At 37.5% G+C, this 12006-nt stretch overlaps 1 protein-coding gene across 1 annotated transcript in view; it reads left to right on the forward strand.

Annotated features, from left to right (window-relative positions):
- The window catches only part of LOC124609885 (3'-5' ssDNA/RNA exonuclease TatD), a 62410-nt gene that overhangs the window by 20411 nt on the left and 29993 nt on the right, over positions 1 to 12006 (forward strand). Inside the window, exon 4 of the mRNA XM_047140110.1 lies at positions 11333 to 11516. Within this exon, the coding sequence (XP_046996066.1) occupies positions 11333 to 11516 (184 nt within the window). The remainder of the gene's footprint in view (positions 1 to 11332; positions 11517 to 12006) is intronic.

The raw sequence follows: 12006 nt of genomic DNA on the forward strand, positions 1-12006 counted from the left end.
TATTTTACCTTCAGAATATTTTACCCAAGAGGACGCCATCATCATTTAACCATACAGTAAAGCTGCATGCCCTCGGGAAAAATTACGGCTGTAGTTTCCCCTTGCTTTCAGCCGTTCGCAGTGCCAGCACAGCAAGGCTGTTTTGGTTAGTGTTACAAGACCAGATCAGTCAATCATCCAGGCTGTTGCCCCTGTAGCTACTGAAAAGGCTGCTGCCCCTCTTCGGGAGCCACATGTTTGTTTGGCGTCTCAACAGATACCCCTCCATTGTGGTTGCACCTATGGTAGGGCCATTGGTATTGCTGAGGCACGCAAGCCTCCCTGCCAATGGCAAGGTCCGTGGTTCATGGAGTATAAAAAAAGTAAAATTGTGTTAAAAAAAAACAAACACACAACTTGAGTTCCGGACACAAAGTTTTATACATTTTCCAAACACAAGTTTTTTTTCCAGCTGTCACATATGTCAAGTCGGTTCATTTATTCAGGCAAAGGCCAATGTATTGTAAAACATTTTCACTTCCCATATCTGTGAAGCTCTTTGACTATATGTTTTATAGCCAACTGGTCCAGTATAGTTACTCCACATTTAATTTTAATCTAAAATTCTGGAATACTTTTCGAGTTTTTCCCAATTTCTATACTTGAATGAAGCATACTGAGAATGGGAACATTATTTCGTTCTTTCTCTTGATAAATAAACCAGGTTTTATGTCCATGCTTCATCACAGTAGTATCAAACAGTGGTGCTTAGAACATTCTTTCTGATGATCGCTGTCCGCTGAACTCATTTGGCTTGATATGTTTACTCTTCAGTATAGTGGCCTTTTGCAAATATGTGAAGAGATATCTATAATCACAATTCCTTCCCATTCAAAGGAATGGTGCCTCAAGTTTCGTGCTAAAGTATTTGGAAATGTTATGATTCTCTGGTTGATGTCCATTCTTTCTGTCTCATGGAAATAAGTTGAACATCTGTTTGGTGTCTGCATCCAGTGATAACCAAACTTTGATGGCAAATTTATCTCCCATGTACGGTATTAATCTACATGTGTCTTAAGACCCATCATCAATTGTGATGTTTTGTCCAGAGCTGTAAAGCGAGAAACAATTTTTAAATGACTCCAGACTTCGATATCACTTACCACTTGATATCAGTGTCAATTCCCTTGGTGCAAAAAAAGCCACAAACTCACAAAGCTGCAACATTTTGTCAACTTCAGAAATAGAAACACACCAGTTACTATTTTGAAGTCGTTTTTGAGCTTTCATCTCGGTGCACAGTTTTATGTTTCACTGTTTTACCATTTGCATACAGGCACTAAGAAGTAGTTTGTAGTGCTGTGAACTTTGATGTTTCTCTTAGCAAGTGGCCTTGGTCCTGCTGTCTGTCAGAAAACTTTTTGCTTTTGTAGTTTTTCAGCTGCATTTGTGATCTAAAATCTCTCAATCTCTTTTCTGAATTCCAGCTGTAAAAAAAGTGAAGTGATGACACTTCTTTCTTCCTCCCTGTCTTCTTCTGTTGTATCAAATGTCATTCTGTGCCGAAAGATATGCTGATTTCAGTGGAGGAGTCTGTCTTGCTGCTATAAGAGTCATTGGTATAGTTTTTCTTGATTCAGCACTATCATGCTATAGAATCATTGCTAGTAGTTTGTACTTATCTTTCAATTTCACTACAATCAGGCTCTTGCTCTGAAATTGGCTGTAGATGTTCTAAATATTTTGGTGCTTCGTTGTCTAACAACTTAGGAGCCATTTTCAAAATCTGTTTCAAAACTTATGCACCACCAAGCACTTTACTTATAGCGAGATGTAATAATTAGCACAGAAGCTTCAGTGTGCATCACTACACCGTGTCAGTCACTTCCAACACAACTCATCATTTTCAGCATTCTCAGATGGCTTAGGCGCATAAATAAGCATTACATGGTCAGAAGGACTGCTGCCATGATTATAGGTGTATGGTGAGAAATAAAAGCAGGGAGTATTAATATATGTCTGTAATTTTTACAGTGAAATCTCTTTTGGAAAGAAACCAGTCACAAAATAGTTGGTTTTATGAAAAAATGTACTGTCGTTAGAGGCAGGCGAAAGTTTAGAATGGTCAGTCAAATCACTTCATGCTTTCTAGAGTTAGTCGTAACCTATTACTTAATACATCTTGTTCAGTGGAATGCCACCATGGAGGTGATACTAATGAGGAATTAACTATTGATCATGGCTCTTGGAAGACGAGATGTGGCTGGAGAGTTAAGAGGGGTCCTCAGGTCTTAGTCCTCTCTAAAACCACGATGAAGATGAGAAGGCGTAATATACAAACATTAGTCAAAGCAGGAAAACTGGATGAAGTGAAAGATTAGATGAGGAAGAATGAACTAGATATATTAGGTATATGTAAGACAGGCTGGGAGGGAAGTGGAGATTACTACAGTGATGGTTTTACAGTAAATTGTAGTGGTGATGAGAGAAAAGGAAAGCATGAAATGTAAATTGTAACAAGAGGAAAATGGTCAAATAATTTTCACAATACTTACCACGTTGGCAACTGGTTAATGATGGTAAAAATAGTAGTAGTTGTGTGGACTTTGGTAGTAATTCACACACATTTCCCACCAACAGCTCGTGACTTAGAAGAAGTGGAGACTGTGTATGGAGAACATTGAAGAACTGTTAAAACATTAAAAAAAAGATAATGTTGCAATCTGGGTGTTTTTAATGCCATAATATGATCCTATACAGCCAATAATACTGTAGGAAATTTTGGCTTGGGGGAAAATATATGAGAGGTGAAGATTTGGTAGATTTCTCTGCAATCAAAATTATGGTTATTACAAACACTTTATTTGAGTTTGCTCTTAAAAGAAATAAACAATGGAAAATCCTTGATGTACAGGTAATAACAACATTATTATGAAAAGGGTAGATTGCTGCTCACCACACAGAAGAAGCATTGAGTTGCAGAGAGGCACAATGAAAAGACAACTAATGATTGAAACTTTCAGCCAAAAGGCCTTCCTTGGAAATATGAATTGCACACAAACATTCATACAAACACAAATCACACATACATAGCCACAGTGCCTCCTGCCGTCTTGAAACCTTATTTTTAAACCAATTGGAAATATTTGGAACAAACAGGTACAATAGGTGTGACACCGAAACAGGCGATTGTTATGTTAGGAATTGGAAAACAGGAGTCATGCCATCTGGACAACAAACCTTTGCCATTGACACACATATCGATGTTGAGTCAAGGTGGTGTCATGGACCAGCAAACAATGTGCTGTTGGTGTAAGGCATTTTACAAAAAACAGCGACAGCTATGGGCCATGTAGTGTGTGTTTCATGCTTTTTACTCTCACACACATCATGTCCCAGTCTTGTCGGCACATGCTATCAAAGTGTGAGTACAGAATTTTGAGGAAATGGGTAATACAGTGTTGAAAGGGAGGTGCACACGTCAGAAAGTGTTGCGAGATTGGGAGAAGCCTTCAGCCAAAGTCCCAGGTGTTCTGCACGCAAGCATGTACTGCAGTTGACATATTGCATCACAGTGTACAGCAAATATTACATTGGGAATTGCAATACCATCCAAAAAAGTGAATAAAGATGACCTCTCAAAGAGACTGTGCTTTTGTTGGGAATTGTTGAAAGTTGTGAACGAAAACCTAGGCCAGTGCAACAATCTGATCATGACTGATAAGGCTAATTTTTATATGTCAGGCTGTGTTAACAAGCAAAACCTTAGATACTAGTCATGTGAACACCACTTCACTGTCAGAAAGTGGTAGTGTGGTGTGATATATCATTGTTTGATATCATAGGGCCTTATTTTTTTAAGATGGTCGTGGCAGTGGTGTTACTGTGATACAGAATGTTGTGTTAATGCTTTGAGCTATTTCCTAGTGTGACAGCTTGTTGATATTCCTATAACTGCAAAAACATTTTTCCAGCAAGGGGGTGGGGGGCACATGCCACTCCTTGTGGCGTTCCGTTAATGTTCTGCAGAATGTCTTTCCTGGTCATCTCATTTCCAAGAATGGAGACATTTCCTAGCCTTCAAGACCCACTGCTCTTTCAGCATGACGTCTTCTTCCCTTGGGGTCATTTGAAATCTCATATCTTCTGGTGTGATCCATGATACACCATCCAGGAACTGAGCGATCAAATTTGTCAGGAACTTATTGAATTTGAGTGCCAATCTTGCTAGGTGTAATGTCTGACTTCTGTTGGCTTGAAATGTGGGTCACTTTACCGTATTTACTCGAATCTAAGCCGCACCTGAAAAATGAGACTCGAAATCGAGGAAAAAAAAATTTCCCGAATCTAAGCCGCACCTGAAATCTGAGACTCGAAATTCAAGGGGAGAGAAAAGTTTTAGGCCGCACTTCCAAATCGAAACAAACTTGGTCCGTTGTAATATGAGACACAATTTAGGTTGAATGAATGACGATACAGCTGTAGTAGTTTGGTTCAAGTCGTAAGCTTAGCAGTTAAGCTTTACCAGGTAGCCGTTGTTATGCATCAGGCGCTTCGTCCGTATTTATACGGGTACCCTTCCTTTTTCACGTGCTTCGTCTGGTTTGAATTGATTGCTTATTTTTCTTTGATCTGACAAGTGCAGTTCTCTTTGTTATAGGTGTTTCCGTCACTCAAAGCTGAAAATGCATTACTGTACTGTGTCATGCATTGTTTGTCGCATTCTGAAAATGAGGGTTTACGACCTGTCGCCGCTCGCTGCATGGCTTGCTTTCGTGCACGCTACCGCCGCTTACAAGTAAAAAAAAAACAGAGAGGAATCGTCTCATTAGCAAAACAATGGCATGAGACTGCTATTCGTTGCTACTTACACTGGTGCTTTCCTTGATAATGATCAACAAGAATCAAATAATAGACTGCGTATGATGGAAGATGTTCTGAACGAGAATTTAGCGAAAATTTTTTCCGTTTGAAAATCTTTGCAGACGCCTCTTTAGTACATTACATTGTGCACAGGAATTAGAGTCATCTTAGATTTAAAAATCTAGTCAATTGCCGTGCTTCATTTTTGACTGTATCACTATTAGGCATAAGAACAATACGAATATAAACATGACATGGTATGTATATTCTTCCGCATCTGCTGTTGTCTCACTCTAGTTTCGTAGTTTATTAGGCGGACAGGATTTAAATGAGATAGCAGCAAACACGAAAGAATACATGGCAAAATGTTTATATTCGTATTATTCTTATGGTGAAGAGAATACTGCATGTGATTCACAATTCATAAAAGTTCCTGTTAGCAACCATTTCTTCTCACAGTTAGGAAAAAATTCAGAAAGCAGAGTTGGCCATATTGACAAATATCCCAAACAGTCTTGCCAGTCGGATTTTCGTAGTACATTGAAATGCTGCTACGTTCGAAGAGGAAAAATACGGAATTTGTATTTACTTCGTTGGATAATGTATGAAAATGCAGTGGTCGAAACTCGGGGCGGAGAAAAAAAAGCTTGTCCTCCACCTTTTCTTTTATTTATTTACTGACGCAGAGGTTTTGGTTCCAGTAATTGTCTTTGTGCCTGTGAAGCATGCCTGCGTAGCGCTACATATATACGACGACAGAAGTTAGTTGTGGCGGCACCTACCAACATTTTTCAGAACTTCCGCTTACTTTGCACTCGATTCTAAGCCGCAGGCGGTTTTTTGGACTACAAAAACCAGAAAAAAAGTGCGGCTTAGATTCGAGTAAATACGGTAAACTGCAAACATTGTAAATTAATGTTGTATTTCTTTTATATCGCTGTGATTAAATCGGTATCGTTGGTGGTGGTTTATTCAAAACCACCCATTTCACTGCCACACCTGTTTTGCTGCTCCAGTATGATGTAACTCAGAACAGTGTTTGTCAAAAGTACTGTGTCAGTACTCAGCCCGAGCATTGAATGATGCAGTTGAAGTGGTTTGATTCATTGGTAGTTCAGTTTAATTTCAGTTGTAATGATTTGGACTTCTTCATTTTTACTATGCATATCACCCTTTATTTTTTGTTGAATGGTATTTTGCTATAGCATCGCAATATAATATCTGAGCTGTCATAAGGTGTATTTCAAATTTATATCTTTGTTTGGTAACTCATTTTTTCACCCGTCTGTAGGTATTTGATAATTAGCTTAGTTACTGAAATCAATTGATTTGTTGTCTGTTCCACACTGTAAGCAGTTTTATTGCTCATTGACTGCATCCTTTTACCTCCTTCCAGTATTTCCAGTTTAGTTTCAAACAGAGATACCTTGTGCTTGTGCTTTTCGTTCTCACCTGTTAACTTGCACACCTCTACAATAGTGTTTGCTTTGTTTCCTTTTTTTAATTACTGAGTTTTATACAGGGTTTGTATACAAAGTACCAGGAAAAATAATGGAAAAATAGATTTATTTTGGTTATTACTACAATGCCTCAAAATTCTTCAAAGTTTAGCCCTTGACACACGTTTGCCAGTGGCTTTTCCATGAGTTAAAGACTCCCCGGTACTTAGATTTTGGAAGGTCTTAAAGGATACATGTGCAAGATTATTTAACAGCACTTAGTCTTGTGGTGGAGTCCTTTCCAGGGGTGATTTCATTTTTTGGAATAGGAAACAGTCTGCTAGTGCCAAGTCGGGACTGTAAGGGGTTTGGGGAATTGTCACATGCTCGATGCTATTTATTGTCAGGTAGTTGGTGGACCTAGGAGCAGGCGTGGCTGCGTGCATTGTTATTGTGCAATTTCCAATTTTTGCCTATGACTTGACCCCTTGTCTTCAGTCTTCTTAGCACTTCTAGGTAAAAAGCACCATTCACTGTCTGCCCCTAAGGTACAAATTCATAGTGGACCACCCCCACAGGATCGAAGAAAATGATGAGCATGGCTTTTACTCTGGATTTGCTCATTTGAGTCTTTTTTGGATATTTGAAGCTACAGTGTGTCATTTAGAACTTTGCACTTTGTTTCCGGGTCATATTCAAATATCCAAGTTTCATCTCCAGTGGCAACATTTTCCGAAAAGCTGGAGTCGTCTTCATTGCGCTGCAGAAGATCTTTGTAAGCCGACACTCACCTCTGCTTTTGGTCGCCCATCCAGATCTTCAGGATGAGTTCAGTGCAGGTATTTTGCATTGCCAAATCCTCAGCGTTGTCCTATCAATGCTAATTGCATCCATAACCATGCCTGCACTTAATGGATGGTGTGAATTGAGCAAATTACACACAATTTAAACACTGTCACGTACACCCGCACACGCGTGCGCGCGCCCACACACACACACACACACACACACACACACACACACACACACACACACACATACACATACACATACATATGCTCGTATTCACTGCTACAGTCAATGCAACTTTAAAAGTAAGACATTATTTACGTTCTATAAAACATCTGGAAATGTCATTTTAAGTACTGTAAGTTGGTAGAATAGATGTTTCTAAGTAAAACAGTGGGAACAAGCCTGGAATATTTACCTTCTGAGCTGTCTTACTACAGTTTCAACAGTAATTTGCTCTGAGAATGCCAACACAAATGACGTTTCACATTTAAAATATTCCTTGTTGTGGAGATGCACATCAATGAATGAAATCCAGAATGAATTTTCACTCTGCAGAAGAGTGTGTGCTGATTTGAAATTTTCTGGCAGATTAAAAGTGTGCGCCAGACTGGGACTTGAACCTGGGACCTTTTCCTTTCACAGACATGTGCTCTGCCTGTAGAACACTTGCCCATGAAAGGCAATGGTCCCAGGTTCGAGTCCCTGCCTGGAACAGAGTTTTAATCTGCCAACAAGTTTCAACGAATGACTGAAATGTTTGGTAAAGATGCTAATGTTCTTATCTAGCTCACAAAAGCAATTACTCATAATGCTGCAGAATTGAAAAATCTTTATCTTTCCACATTTTCTTGAGTTCAAAAATAATATGTACAAAGTTTGTTTAAAAAGTAACAGGAATGTTATTTCATGTGTCGTCATAGTTCGTTTCACACAATTTTTACATTGTCGGGGTGGTAAATGTGTGTGATCTATACAGTGTGAGCCATATTGGATATTTTGGCTGTTGCCAGCTGTCAAAACGTTTTTCATATGTTTTGGTAGCCTTAGTGATTCAGTTTCTATAAAAATAGATCATATAATTTTTATGAAAGTTTGTTTGATAAAACAAATTGAGTGAAGTTTTAGAACTGTTAAATATTGCTTTTGGCGAGTCTCATCAACTTGTGAAATTGTGGAAAAGTGAAAAAAGTGATTGATTGATTGATTGATTGATTGATTGTGATTTAGCAAAGAAACTGTTGTTGTTGCTGTTGGTGGTGGTGGTGGTGGTGGTGGTGGTGGTGGTGGTGGTGACAGTGACATATCTATTAGTTTGTTCCATGACATTTTTTCAGATGTTTTAGGTATGAAATGTGTGAAAGGAATATTGAAACTTATATTTACTATGTTCCTTGATTTCAGTGGCATTGTGCACCATACATTCTTGCCATAAAGTTGAACAGTCAGTAAGAAGTAGAACTTAAAAAATTAAGTACCATTTGTGTGAAACTATCCATAAAAAAGCCCAAATTTTTGCTGAAACAATTCATGACTTTTGCACCACAATAATGAACCTGCTCATATGTGTTGCTTGTTCATGGATTTTTCACCAAAACAATATTATATTCATGCCCTAGGCTCCATATTTGTAAGACATGCTCCTGTGTAACTTTTCCATCACCAAGAAGTAAAGAAATCTTAAAGGAATATCGTTTTACAAGCATAGGTGAGATTAAAAAAATAATAATTAAAAAAAAACATTGAGAGAACTAAAATATCTCTCCAAAAGTGTTTCAGGTATTGGAGAAAGTGTTGATATAAGTGTATAATATCTAATGGGAATTATTTGGTAGTGGATAATGTTAATGTAGAAGAATAAATAAAAATTCTTTCCAAAATACAAAAATCATCATTATTTTTCGAACATAATGAAATCCAGAATGCTGTGTTGTCCCATTGTTGTTAAGTTTTTTTATTCTAAAAACTTGTATCACTACAGTTCAAATAATAGTTTTTATAAGAAGAGTTGCATTAGTAACTGCTTCTCGCAGTTCGGTATTCCCTGCTATCGCTTGGGATTCATTTGGAGTACAACAAATTCTCCTTTATACTTTCCATCTTGGCTTGTGGTAGCAATTTAAAATTTTGCATACCTTGCACATTTTATGTTCACAAAACTGTTCATAGTGCGCACTTGTGGTAGGGTAATCAAAGACAATTTGCACATTGAAATAGTTTAAATTATAGCAATTATATTTCACTAATCTAAAAATGTAAATAACGTTTAAATTCGTGCATGGTCCAACATAGATTCAACAGAAAGACAGGCTTGAATTACTACATGCCTTCAGAATTCATGGACTTCACAAGGTTGCCATTCACTCAGACAGGACTAGTCTTCTTAAATGTATTGCCATTTCCCCAGGCTCATCAACTTAAGTATTGACGAAATATTTCTCTTCATTTTAAACACTACATTGTGGTACACAAAAATTGCGGGTGGGGGCATTAAAATGCTAGAGATAGGTTAAAATGATACAATAAACAGCCCTAATGTAGTCTGTTTAGCTGATGCCACTATCTAGTATTGCCCCAGCTCGGAAATATCGTAGATCCGGAGCTGATGCACAGAGCACTTTATGCTGTAGTGAGGAGGTGGGTGAACTCCACGTGACCCATGTTTACATTTAGTGATTTTGCTGTTTCCTCTTCGTTTACTGCTCTCACTTCAAATAAGGACAAAACAGATTTCTGTGACTGGAAGCTATCAAGTGAATTAAATGATTAAATACATTCACATAATTACGGAAAACTGAAATATGTCATTAGTTTCAGATTTTATTTTAGTTCCTACTTTCTGACGGTCAAGAACAATGAAGTTATTTTTGTCGGTTTGCTAAAGAAATTTGGCTTTTAGTGATCTTGTCCAGTGAGGCAGTCAATTTATTTGAAATGAAGTGTTTAATTCCACACTACTGCTAGTTTCGAGTGTTTGCTGCATTTCAAGTGCACTTTTTCATTTTCTAGCACATATGGCATTATGCCATATTAAAGTACCAAACATGACATAATACAGTATTAGTACTCAAAGCAAAATTTACATCCCAAAAACCACAATGAAAACCTTAATATCAGGTAGAGGCCTATTTGTTTGGGGATTTGTACATATGAATGTGTACTTTAACCAGAATTATGCATATTAGTATGGTTCATGAAATTTTAATGATCTTGGAATGTCCTCTGATATCTTGTTTCCTTTATGACCTTTTCAGTGTACATGTTGCTGCACATGAAAGATCTTTCCAAAACTTATTTTTTGTTCCTGTACCTGAATGGACTTGATCACTGACAAGAGTATTAAGGTGGTTGGTGAAAATATTCAGAAAAGGAACTGTCAGGGATGGGTTACAGCAGAAATATTTTCTGGCTGCACACAGAATCTGTTAAAATAATTTTTCATGGTGATATTAAATAAGTTTAGTCATTAACTTAAAGCTTGGTTTGAACAATTGAATTGATTTCTAGGAGGTGGTATGCCATCACTTTTCTCTGAATTGCATTACAGTTTTATTTTCTTGTAGATAAAGGAGATAATCTCAGGACTTACACCCTTTCTCCAACACTTACCCATAAAGTCACGAATTTACACTTATGACTGTCTAGATGTGTTTGGCTTTCTCTTAGATTACTGGCTTCAGTGTGACACCTCAAGCACAATTGTAATGTTTAATATGGAATATTATACATCATCTTTCTAGTCATTTTGCTATATATGTTGTACTAAAAAAACCATTGATACGTCACATTTTAATTGTTCAGACATAGTTACACAGATGATGTGACTTACCGAATGAAAGTGCTGGCAGGTCGATAGACACACAAACAAACACAAACAGACACATGAAATTCAAGCTTTCGCAACAAACTGTTGCCTCACGTTGACAAATGTCTGCTTGTGTCTGTGTATGTGCGGATGGATATGTATGTGTGTGCGAGTGTATACCCCTTCTTTCCCCCTAAGGTAAGTCTTTCTGCTCCCGGGATTGGAATGACTCCCTTACCCTCTCCCTTAAAACCCACATCCTTTCATCTTTCCCTCTCCTTCCCTCTTTCCTGATGAGGCAACAGTTTGTTGCGAAAGCTTGAATTTCATGTGTATGTTTGTGTTTCTATTGAACAGTGTGTGCACCTGTCAATTAGCAATATTGATTTTCTGCATAGAAAAGGAATAACTCCATATGTTTCATATATTTTGCATTTAACAGTATTTCATTCTTCAGGTTGCACTGGCATGTGAATTGCGTAAACCCCTGTTACTGCATGAAAGGGATGCTCATAAAGATTTAATCAAAATATTGGAAAAGTATAAGGAAAACCTGCCTTCTGTTGTTATACACTGTTTTTCTGGAACTTTCGAAGAAGCAGAAAGCTATATCAAAATGGGAATATACCTGGGAATAACAGGTAATGTAACCTTGCTTTTTTCCACAAAAATATTGAAAGAGATTTTTGTTTTCATTGCAGTAAAAACTGTTCACTGTGTTGCCTCATGATAGAAATATCATTACTTCCTCATTTTGTATTTTATTGAGTTGATAATCAGTAAAAATTGCTTTTTGAATTTTTGGAACTGAAGCTATTTATTCAAGAAAGACGGTCTTTCACTGTTTGTTGAACAAATGACTACAGGATTTAGGAAAGTTTGTGACTGAACCAAATTATTCAGAATTTTGGTAATGAGATTGTCAGAGTAGTAGACATTATGACATGCAACCAGTGTACTAGTTTGTAAATAGTGACAGTCTCATTAGGGACACATTGACAGATTGAAAACAAAGTTTAACAGGATGGGAGATTAATACTTAGGAGTTAGCTGACATATTGACAAATACACTCTGCAAGGAACTGTGCAGTTCATGGTGGATGGTTCTTTCTACCAATATTATTCACTCAC

Source organism: Schistocerca americana, chromosome 1 (genome assembly GCF_021461395.2).
Source record: "Schistocerca americana isolate TAMUIC-IGC-003095 chromosome 1, iqSchAmer2.1, whole genome shotgun sequence".
NCBI classification, from domain to species: Eukaryota; Metazoa; Arthropoda; class Insecta; order Orthoptera; family Acrididae; genus Schistocerca; species Schistocerca americana.